The 16,741-nt window shown below is 41.4% G+C and overlaps 1 protein-coding gene across 1 annotated transcript in view; it reads right to left on the reverse strand.

The window, feature by feature from the left end:
• pth2ra (parathyroid hormone 2 receptor a) overlaps positions 1-16,741 on the reverse strand; it is a 37,142-nt gene that overhangs the window by 13,813 nt on the left and 6,588 nt on the right. Inside the window, exons 2-7 of the mRNA XM_034574916.1 lie at positions 15,825-15,930; positions 12,591-12,701; positions 12,221-12,342; positions 10,009-10,106; positions 6,095-6,278; positions 3,933-4,086 (exon numbers count right to left, since the gene is read on the reverse strand). Coding sequence (XP_034430807.1) covers positions 3,933-4,086; positions 6,095-6,278; positions 10,009-10,106; positions 12,221-12,342; positions 12,591-12,701; positions 15,825-15,930 — 775 coding nt within the window. The remainder of the gene's footprint in view (positions 1-3,932; positions 4,087-6,094; positions 6,279-10,008; positions 10,107-12,220; positions 12,343-12,590; positions 12,702-15,824; positions 15,931-16,741) is intronic.

Raw genomic sequence — 16,741 nt, forward strand, 5'->3', positions numbered from 1 at the left:
CATGGCCCTGAACTGACTCACATGTGCAGAAGGACAACGTGTCGCACTACATCACACGCAGCACGCCATCGTAGGGAACTAAAGTCTGCATGTACAGTTCCATGTATAAGTTGTTGCAGTCAAAGGTATGAGTCCATGATTAAGAGCAGGAGAGTGAGGAGAAACAGAGCCAGGTTGTTAAGGTCAATACCTCGGTACAGAGGTGTGTGTGTGGAGGAGGAAACAGCTCAGAGATTTTGCATAACTAGCTCGTTAGCTTTGTCACAGGTACACAATGACTCCTGGGATACGCTTGCCTGAGAAGTACCAGATCCTTTGTTGCACAGGAATGGAAGGAGGCATTTCTTGGCTGCATTTGAAAATGTGACAGCCTTGTCAAATGCAGCCTCCGGCATTTGCAACCCTTGAATTGGGACGTAGCTATTTACTAGAGATATGAGCTCTAGGCTACACGCTTTCAAGTCACATGAATATATCTGAAACAATTGAGACACAGGGGAAGGACCCACAATATGATGTCGAGGCAGCGAAGTACAGTACAAAGATTTAATTAAACAACTAATATTAAAGGGCTTTTTTGTGGGTTGAGGTAGAAAACAGTTGAAAAGCAGAGAGAGCAGTGGCAGTAATCCAGAAAATCAGTCCAAACCTAGGTGAGATGAGTCCAACAGGCAAAACCCGGGGAGAACACAGAACTACACATGTGGTAAACAACATTCTGGCAACTGGAAGATGGAAAAACACAAGATAACAAGGTTATAAATACACTGAGGACAACTTGACAAAGATATATGCAGGACCGTAAGTAAAATCTCAATTCAAGAACAGTAATTTCAAAAGTCCTTGCAGATGTACTTTATACTGGGAAGCAGATAATAACGATGACGCACTTCTGTGGTGGCGTCTATCGAAGAACTGGTGCAACGGACCTCGGCCAATCGGCAGCGACATGTATACATAACCCAGCCATATTAAAAAGGCGGTGCACACATTGGATTCTCTGTAAATGTGGCAGCTGCTCGTTTCAAATGAAGATGTTGGAAGCAGCTGTTTCAGATGGTAAAAGCAAAGTATAAAGCATTAAGCACATAGGGCTGTTATATAAACCCACATCATTTATAGGAACGTCTTCCACCAGAACACCAAGGATGTCCTTCTCAGCTCCCGTATTGTTTTGCGTTTTGTTGTGTTTCGTGCTGAACGCAGCCCTGGACTCTGGATGAGCATCCACTTCTTAAGGGACTAATTACTGGGTGAGGTGAGGATAAAATCTATGTTTAACAACAATGCCCTCCTGCCCCTCATTAGATGAAGATCCACAGAACTCAAACTTGACATATTGCTCCCATTAGCAGCTAAATTAATTGTGATGGGAAAAGTAAAAGCTCTCGCATGATAGTGATCCTCTGCATATTTTTATCACCTGTGGCACCTGTTCTCCAATAATTTATGCACAGTCCCTTACCGGCAGTTCACATGCACTGGTTTCTGTCTAATCCCAGCCGCCAGCTGTGTTAGCCGCAGTAATTTTATTTCTTTGATTTCCCAATCCTCAGAGCAGCGAATCCTAGTTACTGCATTTTAAAGTTTCCACTGTCGGCAGCGAGCTACACAAATACATGACACATCCGATAGGTTAGTGATCACTTACACCAGGGGTTACTAATTCTTTCAAGCCCAAGATCACTTATTAATTCTAAACGTAAGCTGAGATCTACCAACCTGATATCTTCCACAAAACCCACTTAGGAGGGTCATATTTATTATTTTTGCAATTTCTGTTAAAGGCTCAATGTACGAGAATGAATATTCACAAAGAAAGGTAGTCATGTAACGTTATCTATTCAATGGGCTTTGATGTTTATCGCAAGACCGGAAGATGCTCGTCTTGATACCGTAGAGTCCTGACATTTGGTTAAGTACATAATCCGACTTGTATTCAAGGAAATGCAGCAGATAAACCAGCAGCTCCGCCAGTGAAGGTTTTCGAGATCGACCAAACCACTGGTTTACACCATAAAAAAAAAGTTAGCTACACCTTCAAAAGCATGAGCAAGAACTTTGGCTCAACAGCGGCTCAAGACACTGAGGATTCAATATGTTTGATTTGTTTACTGCAGGTCCAGCAACAATCTGCAAAGCGATTTAAAGAGTCACAGCATTTGGATCATTTGGTTCCCTTGGGCAATTTTAAGGAATAAGCTTTCAAATGCTAATTATAGCTAGAACTGGAACAACAATGATTCAAACCATCTCTCAGAGGTGAACAGTCCTGCAGAAAAATCGGTAAAAGCCGAGGAGATTTTAAAAGAGACACTTTACTACATTTAAGTTTGTGTTGGATATCAGCAGTAGTAACACCAACAATGCACAAAGCGTATTTCACCATAAAAGCAGGTGTTATGGCTGCGTAAGACTTTAAATGAGAGCACCTCATTTAAATGAAGCAGCTTAATTCATCATGGTCCCTTGGCCAGGGGAGGTTGGAGTTGTAAGGTGGCGTCCAACATTCATTGGGTGTTGCGACCATGAACCATAACGCCTTCACATTGGCGAGTCGGCAATCGTGACCAAATTACTGCCTGTCCACCAAGAGGCTCCTTCTGCCGCCTCCCCTTTTCTGCGAGCTGCTTGTTGTCTCCCTCCCTTTTACTCAAAGAGCTGTGAGCATTCTCCACACTGACTGCACGTTGCTCTACAGCCAACCTCAAATCGGGAAACAGCCCGGCCGGCCAACCTCTCTCCCCACAGTCAGGCAGGAGACTTTCTTTCAAAAGGTTGGGCACAGCCTTCTTCTCACGGGACTTGAAGCACCAGCTTTATTCTTTGAACATGTAGCGGACATTCCTGGCCTGGCTTCAGGTTTCAACTGAGCCAAGAAATGAAAGGAAATGACCCAAAACCTTCATTTCACACAGGAAACCAAAAACAAGGGGTTGCTGTTCCTCCAAACAACAGACTCAATAAATATATGACTCCTCTGGTCAGCATGCAACACATTAACCTAAGTTCCTCTGTCTGCCCCCTTCTAAGAGAGAGAGGTGCTCACTATCACATTCCACCCTGACCTGAAAACCAGCTCATTTTATGAATAAAGCAATGTGAGAGTAATGTTCATATTCTCTGTAAATTGTTTAATTGTTTTCTAATTGATTTCAAGTTATTATCACAGTCTTATATACTAAATATACTCCTATATACAGCACTCATGGACATTGAAGAGGAATGAAATAGTAGAAGCAGACATATGACACAGATGAGACAAAAGTCAAGTACGAGAGCTCTTGTGGCTTCAAAGAAAAAATAAAAATCTTTCATCTACACATCTTCACGGTGTCGCATACTCATGTGGAAGGAAAGTAAAAAACCCAGAGTAGTACAGACAGTTCTGTTTGATAAATACCATCAAAATGTTCTAAAACTCGAATCTGTATGTTTATTTTCTGATGAATATATATGATAAATATCTTACAGCTACAAAATCGCTGTCATTCAAGATAATGATATTCATTATGTCTGTAATTCATTTTCTTCCTTTTCGCGAAATGTAAGAATTTCACATTGTCCAGACCCTCGGTTTCTGCTACGCACAAAACGCATCAAGAATTTCAATGACCACGGACAAGGAAATTATATATGAGGGTAAGAAAGCTGCTGTCACCGCTGCACAATGTTCCCTAATATATGGCTTTCTGCAAAAACAATTACTTCAGTCGAACATTAATGCATTGTACTGTGTATACTGTGCATTTAATTATGAACTCCCATGATAATTGAAGCTGATTTGCAAGTATGAGTCACACATCAGCTTAAACTTTCAGCATCTTTGCTCTAGTTGTTGGAGGAAGGTCTCAGCGGACGGTTTAATCACACTGCACCGTGACATCGGAGTTAAATAGAAGCTGTGAGAAATGTGCGTGTGTGCTGCTCACCCCATCCGACGAGTGTGAAGCCCCAGAGGTATCTCGAGTCCGATCTGAAGGCCATGAAGATGAGGCTGTGAAGGTAGAGGCCCTCCACCAGGATCCAGTAGTAGTTGGTGGCCAGGAAATAGATGAAGAGCAACACGGTCACCTTGCAGCCGATCTAATAACGAAACATCAACACCTTTCTTTTTAATCACACACTTATTTGTACTGGCATCACAGGTTCCCCCTGTGAGAGTAGGTGATTGAGTTACATTCTGTTGAACCTCGCTGAATAAATTTGCACAACGATGAAGAAGAGTTCATGTTAATGAGAACCAGCAAATTCTGATTTGCAGCGTGACGTTTGTCGCACACATTTAACAACAGATCTCATTTCAGAAATAGAATGAGTTGTGAGAGATAAGCATGCAACTAGCGTAGCACACAGTAGAGCTCATACCTCAGCCCAGGACAAACAGCTTTAACACCTTATTAAACTACATTTAAACTCACATGGTCCAAATATTTATTTGGATCTGCACCAAATCTCACACACTCATAAATATCAGTCCCTCAAACATCAAGATCCATTAATTATTCTTGGAGAAGTCAACAAAAACGTTGAAATAAGCCCGATCTTGCAATGTTACAGAAAGATAAAAAATGTTCCTGATCCCAAATGGGGGTTAGGTTTACCCCTTATCATAGGATATGATTGATCTGTATTAAAAGAACGGAAATTGAACATGATTCTTATCCAAAACAGACAACGTCCTCAGCTCTGAGAACATGTTTCCCCTCAAGTTGTCAGATCCAACAACAGAAACAGTTTGTACGGATCTAATCAGCAAACTGAAGCACCGGCTCTGCTCGCTGCCTCGGGATATGTGTTTATAATGCAAACCTCACACCTCACAGTAACCTGAAAAAAAAACTGACTCATGCAGTGAATTCTATTTCTGGAGGTGTTTTTTCCTAATTACTGAATTCAGCATATCAATATGTGCCACTTTACACACAGTGAATAAATAAACGCAGTGTATGTTCAAAGCCAGATTATGTCTCACACCACTCAGGCTCACTTTGATGAAATTAAACGACATTAAATAGAGATATCAACAAGCGTAAGGAATCAATGGGAACATGAATAAATGCATATTCACTGTTGGCAGGGTTGAAGACGCTGGGCGAATTGCCACGTTGCTAAATTGTCCCCATGGTAACATCAGCCTGAGCATGTGTGACATATGGAGCTGAGCAGACAGGACTGTTAATGTTTTTCTCTAACCTCCACCTGCTCATTCTCTCTTTTCATCACAAGCACAACCTGACACCTTGTAAGCTGTCAAAGATTTAAATGTCACCTCGCCCTCCTGTCATTCAGCTGTCGGTTCAGTCCTGTGATCAATTAGGGACCCACCTCCACCCCCGCACCACCTAATTCATCGGACTGGTGTTTCACTTTACACCGGGGTCTATGCACCGAGGTCGATTTCCCTGTTGTTCACAATTAATTTCAATCAAAACACATTTAAAACAAAACCATATTCCTGAAGTTACTTTGGCTGCCAGGCTTTTATTGGTCGTTAATCTCTATCAGTTTTATCATTACTATGTATGAACTTCCTTCTGTATTTTAACCTGTTTGTACTTTGTACTTTGTGTTGAAACGTGCTGTATAAATCAAGTTATTATCATTATTATTATTAATTTCATCTCATTCTAAAGTTTTCCTTCTATTTTTTCACTCTATAAACATCTCCTGAAATAGTCATTTTAAATCTTTAGTATCACAGTCGTGCATTTTGATTAAACTGAAGAAATATCAGTTACTGGTATTATATAAGGACATCTCTTTGTTATGTTGAGAGCGGGGGGGCTGAACAGAGAAGTTGAAGTTATAAGAAATGGCCCCAAAGGGGAAACTGAAATAATTGTGTCGGAGGTGGAAGCCACAAAAGACACACTTTTCCGTAGAGTGTTTAAAAATAATGAAGCCTGGGCTGCGATAACTGAGGCGGTGAATGTCTCCTGATGTCCGGACCCTGGCACAAGTAAAACAAAAATGGTTTGATGAAGTTGATGCCAAAAAACGAAATCCCAGACAAGAACAAATACATTTATCCTCCTGTTTGTGCACATGCTTCCCTGTGGAACAAATATACTGACTAGTTAGTCAAACTTACGTATTGAGACTTGTCCAGAGATGCTATGCTAACTGTCTTCAGATTGTCCAAAAGGGCGGAGTCAAAGTCCTGCAGCCCAGCGCTGGAGTGGACGACTTTGTCCTTCACGAAGATGCTGACGGCTCGTAACATGAAGGACACAAACAGGTGCATGTGGATGTAGTTCCTGGTGCAGTGAAGACGCCTGAAAAGAAAACGAAGAAGAAGACCAGCGACTGTTATGAATTCATTATCAGAGCAAATTCACATTAAGGCACCGGGAGATTTGTGTGTGTGTGTGTGTGTGGGGGGGGGTTCAGGTTGAGGTAAAACATATTTATGATCACATTCACTTTTCATTTGAAAGGAAAACAGTGAGATGCATTTGAGCGTATTGGAATAAAAGCATCTTCACTGGGGAAGAAGTCCAAGGCTTCAGGCCACATTGAGTAAGAATACAAAGAAAAACATCTGGATCGCCCCCTGGTGGCTGGTTGTAGTACAGGTCATAAACCCCTCCCCCTCCATGTTAACAGATGGGACCTGAGATACACAAAAAAAATCGAAGTACAAAATGGTTTCTGGGATTATAGCTAATTCTTATCACAATGATGTATCATCAATCACGCCGTCCGCTTCATTCCCATGTTTCCATTCTACTGTCAACCTCACGGGCTAATGAAGATAAATCTAAACTCTCAGAAAGTACAGCCGACAGGTTTTCTGCCACAACAATGTACTGGACAGTGGATCTGTCTCCTGTTTTAAACTGACCCTGCTCATTCCTGCAGAGAAGACAATCATCAATTTATCAAGCAGCACACTCGTGGAGACAAAGACGTTGTCAAGATCTTCGTGAACCACCTGTCAGATGTTCAATGGAGCCACATCACAAGGTTCCTGCAGTGTCACCCTGTTTCCTCTGTCTCCCTCACTCTGAAACCTTCTTGTTTCGGGTGCAGAGTGCTCATGGTTTGGAAATTGCACTTTGGCTGAAGTGCTCCTCATGCAGGACCAGATACAACCACTGCTGCAGTTGCTGCTTCTAATTACCATAGGAAGTCCTCCCGTTCAGTGAGGATGCTGAAGTGTGTGTGGGGGTAATTTCCTCAGCAGTAAAGTTTGCTTTCAGACGTCTGGGTGAATCTAAATGTATGATTGTTTCATCCCTAATTGGCTCTCATTACCTCAAGTATTGCAGAGAGCTCTGTGTCCCAGATGGGTTTTTGTGAAGTGATTTAAATGTTTGCCTGCACCATGTTGTGTATAAAGTTCTTTTCTTTGACTCATAGATATTCTTTGGACATAATCTAGTTTGAAGTAGTCGTGTCCATGCCAAGGAAATTGCCAGTTTGGGGAGTTGCAATTTAATGCAAATTCAAACAGCTTTATTAATCCCAGTGGGGGCATTTCATTTGGGACAGATTGTATCAAACATACACAGACAGGCACAAGACGCCAGATACAAGGGCGCTAAAGTCAATATAGAACAAATAAGTTAAGGACAATCAAAATGGAAATGGATAAAAAGATAAACTACAAAGAATGCTTAGAGAAGGGTTTAGAATCTATGTACGGTTGTACATATGGCTCAGGGAGCGGATACACGATTAGTTTTTTCAAGAAGGTAAAACATAACAACGTCCTGATGGCAACAAGGAAAAACTCACCAGTCAGAACGTGTTCAGAAGAGAAGAAACAGAAGGTTTGTTGATTGCAAAACAAACTCAGATGTCATTTTTTTGACTAGAACGGATATTTGACAACATTCTTCAGGCTGTTTCTGTCTTTTACTGTGAGACTGTGGAACCAGCGGAGGAAAGACAAACACAGGAGGCTGGTAATAAAAGACGTGATAAAATTGCACTCGATTTCCTGGGTATCCCACAGTTGATTACAAATTGCTAATTGATTAATTATGGGTTGGCTGTGGCCCCCACTCTGCAGGTAGGAGTGTCCTCTGGCAAGAAACTACACCTCAAAATGCTCCTGGTGTCTTTGCTGCTCGTACGTGATTGATGTTTGAAAGAGAAGGTGCTGCACATAGATGCACTGTATGAATGTGTGTGTGGCTGGTAAAACTCTGCTGTAAAGTGCTTTGACACTAGACGATAACTATTTAAATTGATCATTTACAATTACCATTGAAGTGGTTTGAAATGGTTACTGCACTATAGTAGCTTCATAGATCAGGCTTAGAATTGTGCAATGCACATATTTTACAGTGACAGAAGAGAGCGGTAACAAAGGCATCTGTCTGTCTGTTTGAAGTTTAGCCACAACTCGTCTATTTAAATACGCAGCTCTGATCACCTGTCAGCAAACTCAGGCGTTGTTGAATTAACTTTCTATTTTCACCTCTGCACATGAAATCTTTCAATCTGCTCCTGTCGTGAAAATGGAGTTGTTTTTTTAGAATCAGGAGACAGGTTGTTATTATGCACGGTCCCCATCAAGAGAGTGCCTCATTAACACAGCGGGCTGGTGTTCACTGTGATGGATTAACTTTACCTAAGTGGAAAGCAACACTATGGCTCCCTGAAGGTTCAAAGAACCAATGAAAATGACCTGTGTCAGCAGCAAACAGTCCGACCCAGTGCTCGGCACCGGGGGGGCCGGACAATGTGATGACGAGAGGACGCTGGTGAAATACTGAGTGGAATTTGATTTACATCTTTAAAAAGAAATGGTGATTTATGACTAATACATTCTTCTTCTTCTTCGTTCAGATTATTGGCGGGTGGCAACCGACGTCAGGGTGCGTTACCGTCATTTACTGTGTTGGTGCACCGCTGCAAAACCAGGTTGATGTGTGGAGTGGACGTAGCAAGGCCCTATTTGATCTCCAGCAACACACTGATCATAAATACGGCCCCTGGAGAACCTTACCAAGAGAATAAAGAGGGTAAGAACAGTTTAATATGTTATTCTAACAATACGAAGGCCTCCTGATTAACTTGCATCTGGTGCAACGGGATAGAGGTAATTATTTCCTTTACATCAAAACCTTTATTCTCGTCACTCCTAATTCATTTTGAATGCATATTGTACCTTGATGTTGGTTGCCACCCGCCATTAAACTGATCAAAGAAGAAGAAGAAGAAGAAGAAGAAGAAGAAGAAGAAGAAGAAGAAGACATAATAGATGGCGAAAATGCACCTGGATGTTGGTTGCCACCCACCAATACACCGAACAAAGAAGAAGAAGAAGTTTTGTTATTCTTTAACAAATTTTATGTAAATTTATGATTATTTATTCATCATATTTTGTGTATTGAATTATGTGCTGCTTTTAATCAGTGACCAGCTGCACACTGACTAAAAGACACCAAGGATAACACCGACATTTCACCGGGATTAATTAACTGGAAATGCAATCATTTCCCACCACCTGTATTTTTCTATTGATTATTCTAAATTACATGGTTTCTACCACTAAGCATTACTGGGTATTTATTCTGTTTCATCACCACGTTTCCTTCCAAAACATATTATATAAATATTAACAGCCAAATAGCCATATGTTTACTACCACTGCAGTGCCTGCCTGTTTGTAATGTTCGTGTGTTGGTGCTACTTCAGAGTTATTCTTGTCATGAGTGACTCCTCCTCAAGCTTTTCTACAATATGCTGTCACGTTTGTGTGCTGAGCTTTTCATAAACTTGCGTGATTAGACGTGACTTCAGAAGAAAGACAAACATGGAGGAGGACCGACGTCGTGTGTTCTGTTCTTTTTGGCATCCGCACTCCCATAGTTTAATTTAGTGGCATTTGTCTGTAGATAAAACTATTTTTGCCTCAATCGTTACTCTGGCGTTGTGTCCTCTTTATATATCACTGGGTTGAGTCAAGTGACATTAGCAGAGTGTGAATGCCCCCGATTTCATAACCTAGTAAACAACTTATTTTCATCATGGCTGGAAAAGTCCTCTTACCTGAAGTATCCGATGATGAAGATGGCCACGAGCAGCGAGCTGAAGGACACAGCGTAGCCGATGGTGTACATGACGTACAGCCGCTCAAAGAAGTCTCGCTGTGAACAGACATTTAAGGATTAAACAGACTCTTGAACTTTACACAAGCGTCACTCGGATTTGCTTCAGCCAAACACGCTGCAATACAAGAGGTGGATTGAGGTGGATTTCATATTTTGACAGAAGATGGAGGGATAACGTTCACATTAAAGCAGAAACCGATGCTGCTCCTGTTCACAAGAGTGGATCAGATACTCAGTGGGAGTTTTGTCTGGAGATACAACAATTCTTAAATCTTAGCATATGTGTCGCAGCATTAAAACCTTAATCTCTGGCAGATTATTTGCTTTCAAAAGCTAAAGAACCGCAAAAGATATCAGCAGTTTTGACAAAGAATGTGTTTTTCTAAGATAACGTCATCTTTTCAAGCACTGGTCAGACTGAAATGAGCCAGAAGATCCAGCTGATAAAAATAAAAGATGGCTGCGGCTCTTTTTGTGTAGAGCCACTTTATGTTTCACACAGCGAATGTCAAATAGTCCCTCGAGAAATATGGCTGCATAGATGAATATGTTGGATATCAAAAGGGTTGATTAAAGTACTTTGCAATAGTGCAAACACTTATACTATAATTGTATTTCTTGTCCATAGGAGATGAATACGTATGTTGGATGTTTAATTATGGCGGTAAACATCTTGTGTTTGTGCAGAAAGAGGCTTGTTATACGAGTGAAGTGGAGCTTTCATAGTCTTAAGTCTCCGAACAAGATCTCAAACGATTATCTCCTGCAACAGATTGACGACATTTCACCATTATTTGTATTGACCCTTGCGGTGAGCGCTACCTGATAAGAGATTCTGTCAGGGTGTGGGGCTACAATCCTGCAGTAGAGCAACGGAAAATGGAAGAAAGAGCCAAAGGAACTTTAGCAAGAAGTGAAGTTTCACAGATCAGAGCATGAGGAGAGGTTGACTTTTTAATGAGAGCAACACCAACACAAGAATGAGGATCGGGGCTTTTAATGCAGGTGCTCGACAAGCGGGACAAAAAGGACCTACTCCTCTGCGGGTGAAATACATAGCATGAAAAGAATCGAACAAAGACCATTAAAAGTTCAAAGCCCCGCAGTGTGTGAAGTTCTGATGAAAACTGTCGGCTGGAAAATGTTTTTCAGTTTATCAGCCATTGGTAGAAAGAGCATCAAGTTATTAATTAACTCTGGAGGTAGAGGAAACCAAAGCAAAGGTAAAACATGAGTCAATGATGGATTTACATTTTGCCGTTGGCCACTTAATGCCAATCAAGAACAGCCCACAGATGATAAGAAATGACTCGATCAGACCCTGCTATTGGGATTACTGATGCTTTGGCTTTTGTGTTTAGGTTGTTTCTTTGTCAAATGCCTGCGACAAATACTTAAGTATTTAGAAGGTTGGTATCTGCTGGCATCCAAGATCCATTTTCAGGAACTGATTACAAAGGTAAGATACGAGAAAAATGCAATCCTGCTGCACAAAAAGCTTTTCAGACTTCCCTGTCACTTCTGTCAAACTGTCATGCTTCTGCACATTTGTGATATTTTGAAAGATTGTTTTGGACCTTTAACTTGTGTTTGGATTTCGGAATTTGTGTTCTGTGTTTGCTTATTTGTTTGCACTCTGAGTTATTCGTTTCCTCTTTGATTATGGAATTTCTTTCCTTTTGTGTCTCTCTTGTTTTCCTTCTTGTCTTTGTCCTGTTTTCTGCTCTTGTGATCATCTGCATCTGCAATGTGTTTTCACCTGTGTTCAATTGTCCCGCTTCCTCCTTTGTGCATAAAGTATATTTCCCTTTGACTTGGTCAGGTGGTCTGTTGATGGTTCTGGTTGTGTGAGCCTCGTGTTTCGGTTTTGTGCGCAATCGTTAGCCTGCTTTGTTCTATATAGGCTGTATGTTAGTATTGACAATGTCTTTTTAGCTTGCTCTATGTATTGTGTCACTAATATGCCTGATGTTGCATTGTCCCATTTTGAACCTTAATGCTTGATGCTGCTGTCCTGGCCTGGTCTACCTCCACAAAAGAAGCTTCTCTCCTCAAAGGGATTCACCTGGTTCAAGAAAAGTTTACATTTGATAATGAATTTTCTTGTTAACAACATACATGTTGTTTTAATAGTATTCGATCAGACTTACTCTCTCTTCCTCTTCGTTGGGCTGAAGGAAGCGCAGACACTCTGAGTAGTTGGTCCATGTTTTGTTCCAACGCTCCACAAACACCCAGGAACCGTTGACATCACACTTCCTGTACGCGTGTCCTGTAAACGCGTATTTGCACGTGAAGTTGGATGATACAAATGGGTGTTGTCATAATTTAAGCATTTCATTCATATAAAATGTTTATGATTTGATTTTGAGCTTCCTCTTTCCCTACAGTCAACAACCAATGTGTCTATTTAATAAAAAGGTCTTACAACCTTAATTTATCTTCACATTCTAAACTCCCTGTTGTCTTCTATGTGTCAGTGTTATTGATGCTTCGTCTACAAAAGAAAACAGAACTGACCTTTATGATTAAAGTCGTAGATGTAAGACGGACAGGGAACCTTGGTAACCAGCCCAGGGGATCCTTGTGGCCAACAAATGAGACCATCCCAGTCTGGAGCGCACACATCATCTGCAGCGAGAAGGAAAAAAAGGTTAACACACACACACACACACACACACACACACACACACACACACACACACACATCAATACAATAGGAAGGGGACTTGAGATAAAATCCACAGTGAGTGAAGTGTTTGGAAATAATATCCAAGGATAAAGTGATCAGAAACCCAAAGACTAAACCATGAAACCCATGAATGTGAAGTACCAACATTTGTATTATTTGAATGACCTGATTGCTTTTAATGAGGCTGTTGAAGAGTTAAATAAAAGCTTTCACCAAGTAGGAATGCAAAGTGAATGAAAGGACAGATGAGCAAAAGACGATCGTGTTATTAGTGGAACAGGAGAAAAGGTTAACACACACACACACACACACACACACACACACACACACACACACACACACCTTCTGGTACCTGAGGCTTGTACTTAAATCTGTAAATCAACGCAGGTTTTCCTCATCTAGATCTGTACTACTGGCAGCAGAGCCTCATATTTCACAATAAGGAGCAAACCATGATATTAGATACATTAGAGGTGTCTGAGTGTGGGTCCACTCTCAGGCCCCATGGTTGCAGGTGTGATGGTGAAGGGAGGGGGTCGGACACCAATCGTAGAAGGAAGGAAATACAGAAAGGATCCAGTCTCCACAGCTCATGCATTTCGTTAGATCCCATTTTATCCACTGTGTCCTGGGACCCTTGTTGAACTGCCCCTTGCCATCGGCCTCTCCTCCTCACGGGCTCTCTCTGCTGCCTGGTTGGATGTCCCCTTGCGCCCCGATCTAGTTGTGAGGCAGTGTTCCCTGGACATCCTGCATGGGCCGTGGTCCAGGGAACACGACGAAGGCATCCAGCAGCTCTGAGAGCGCATGTGCCACCTTGTGTATTGCCATGCACACAGAGTGTATTTGCTGAGCTTCTCTGCATCATCCGCATTGTACAGGTAACTCCAACAAGCACAGAAGCTGCATGGGGCGTTCAGTCATCGGTACTGTGAGCACGTTGGTCCTACGAGTCAGCCTGGTACTGTTCGGCTCCGGCGGCTGACAAAGGTGGATCATTCCCTCTGATGAGAATCTCTATCTTTCATTGAGATACTGCTTTCATACGGGCTGATCTCCTCTCTCCCACTCACTGCTCTGGAGCGGGTTGGCCCTTCAGCACAAGTTACCATGGTGATCCACCCCGATAAGAAGTGAATGAGCTTTGTAGTAGAGGCCCCTGGTCAGGGTGGATTTCTAAGCTTTTGTTTATTGTCTGAAATGCAAACGTTCTTACATTGTATTGTATAAACTAATCTGATACGCCCTAAAGTAACACTGAGCAACAGCGCCCTCTGCAGCCTTACGTGGGGATAAATTCTGTTGGGCTCAATTCGAGTCTCGGAACAAAAACTCAACTGAACGGTGGATATTACCCATGATTCCCTGCGTCCTGAACCAGAGGAGCTGCTGCTGAAGCAAATACACCAAACTCTGATTAGAACTCTTGATATTTTGAAAAGTTTCCTCGATGAAGTTTGGAGATAAACGTTGGTTTTTAATGACTTTTTTACTGATCTACAGTTCAGCTTTACTCATGAACTCGCTTGGCCCCAATTCAGCCAATTTAAACTGCGACTATCAGTCAGTTACACACCGGTCACAGGAGATTGTACCTGCTCACCAAAGCTACACTGATCAAGAAGAGACGTTCAGAGTGAGGAGTTGGAAAGGAAAGAGGGACCATTCTCCCTTTTAAAGTCAGTGTACCATCACAGTAACTTTAAGGCAAGAAAAAGTTGTGTAGTGTTGCTTTACCATTATGTGATTAGTGTAAATGTGAAGTGGTTTCTTTTACAAATAACATGTAATTATTGTATAAATGTGAAATGTGTGTCATGAGTCTCGATATTGGCTTTGCATTTTTTCAATAAACCCTAAAATTCCTTTCTAACAAGAAGTGAGATGTGTGTGTGTGTATGTGTGTGTGTGTGTGTGTGTGTGTGTGTGTGTGTGTGTGTGTGTGTGTGTGTGTGTTTTTCAATGATTTTCTGTACAGAGTGACCAGAAAAACACAACCTCCTTAATTTTGACAGAAGCAGAAACACTGTTTAGATGAGCTGCATTAAATTCCTTGCTGATCCAAAAGCAGTCCGTGACAAACGAGACTGAATAAATGACTATTTTAAGATTTTATCTATATGTGTGAATAAAAGCATGAACTTTCCGACATGCTCTGCTGGAAACCTTCGCAGTGTTCATTCATGCATAGGTTGACCCAGAACGTGGCAGGAATAGTTGCATGACGAATTCCAAACCCTGCGTTCTTCCTTTCCTCCACAGCTGCCTCATCTCAGTGTCAACTCGTGGGCGGGGGATGTCACATTGTCATTTTCAGAAAGTTACAGAAATTGATTGAAAGTGATTTTCTGTCCTTAGTCGTCTGAGGGCCGAGCACTGACAGTTCCCAATCTCCACTGAATTATAAAATACAATGTGAAGAAAAACGTTGATGGAATTTACAGTTTTCTGAGCCTGTTCCCCCATTTCAACACTTTATATCATATTTGATATTTTCATGTAGGCTTGCTGAGATGTTATATTGTCATCCCCAACAGAACAAATGGGAAACATTAGTTCAATTAAAACTTGCTCTTTGTTGGACCAGGCAGTGACTCTATTATCTTAATTAGCTCATTCGCTAAAGCCAATAAATCTGCCAGTGGCATCTGTCCTTTCAGCCGAAGTGAACCATCACACCACGACTAGAAATGAAAAGTCAGTTTTTTATTCTTCTTCTATCTCAAACAAAACCAAGAAATAATTGTGTCAATCATAGCTCGGGGCTTTAAAATGATAAAGTTACCAAGGTTTCCACAAAATTGTGCCAGATTGGAAAAGCTTGAGAAGAATACCAAGCGTGGCTCAACACATTTAACAATATACATCTTCTGAAATTCTCCTTCTGCATATGAATATAATCAATTCAAATTACCACCACTTAACATTGAAATTCAACAATTATGCTGTTGTGCCTCTCAAAAGTTAGATTTCTTTCAGTTTTTCAGCACAAAACTTGCTTCCAGGGAAACATGGAGAAGATTAAATATACGTAGATCTGTGTGAGTGTGCATGTGTGGTACCTGTGGAGCCCGGCTCAATGCTGGACAGGTTCTGGTAGCACTGCAGTTTGACTTCATAAAGGATGAACATCTGCTCCTGTGCAGAGAGCGGACCATCAAACCCCGCCTGTGGAGCACAACAAACACAATCACATGTTTGAACCACGGCCTGAAACTGGCTCTGTGATAAAAGTGAGGACCTGCTGCCATATACGAGCCGCCAGGCCGGCACTGGACAACACGAGGAAAGTTGTGAAAACATAAACGATGGCAGAAATCAACGAGGAGCAGAATTGTTTTGCATGTTTTACATTTTAATACTTGTGTTGACAGTGAAATACGGCATTTGAAATACAAACTTCATAATTTAGCAATAGGCAGATGATTATTCACATATTGATTTGTCTTTTCTCACCCACTTTCACTGTTCACTGAACTCACTTTCATGCTCACGTTACCTCTTTGAGACGACAGTAGCTTTGTGAGGAAGAGCGTGTTCATGAATGATGACAGATAGAACAAGAAGAAAGCATTTGACGCTCACGTTTTATGGTTTCTGCATCATTCAGAGTAAACTCTAGAGACTTCATGTCAGTGTTTGTGCAGATCACGTTTTCTCCATCCTGAAAACAATATTTTGCACAAGCATGTCTATAGTCGTGTGTGCGTAGGTGTGCTCAAACAACCTAAGAACAAAGATGGGAAAACATTGGTGAACGTCAGAATCTTTGTAAAAGAAATGGTTTTAAGGAGAAATGTCTTTATTCGTGGAACATCAAGCCAAACACTTTCACAAATTGGTCTTTTTCTTTTTAAACGTGAGCTATTTTAGATCTCTTCAGTCTCTTCGTTCGGTGAATCTGACCGGTACTAGAAGCTTTGTTATAAAACTTTTTCTTAACAAGATCCTCCTTTTCACTTTACAAAAGTTTCAGATG

This window comes from Hippoglossus hippoglossus, chromosome 21 (assembly GCF_009819705.1).
Source record: "Hippoglossus hippoglossus isolate fHipHip1 chromosome 21, fHipHip1.pri, whole genome shotgun sequence".
NCBI classification, from domain to species: domain Eukaryota; kingdom Metazoa; phylum Chordata; class Actinopteri; order Pleuronectiformes; family Pleuronectidae; genus Hippoglossus; species Hippoglossus hippoglossus.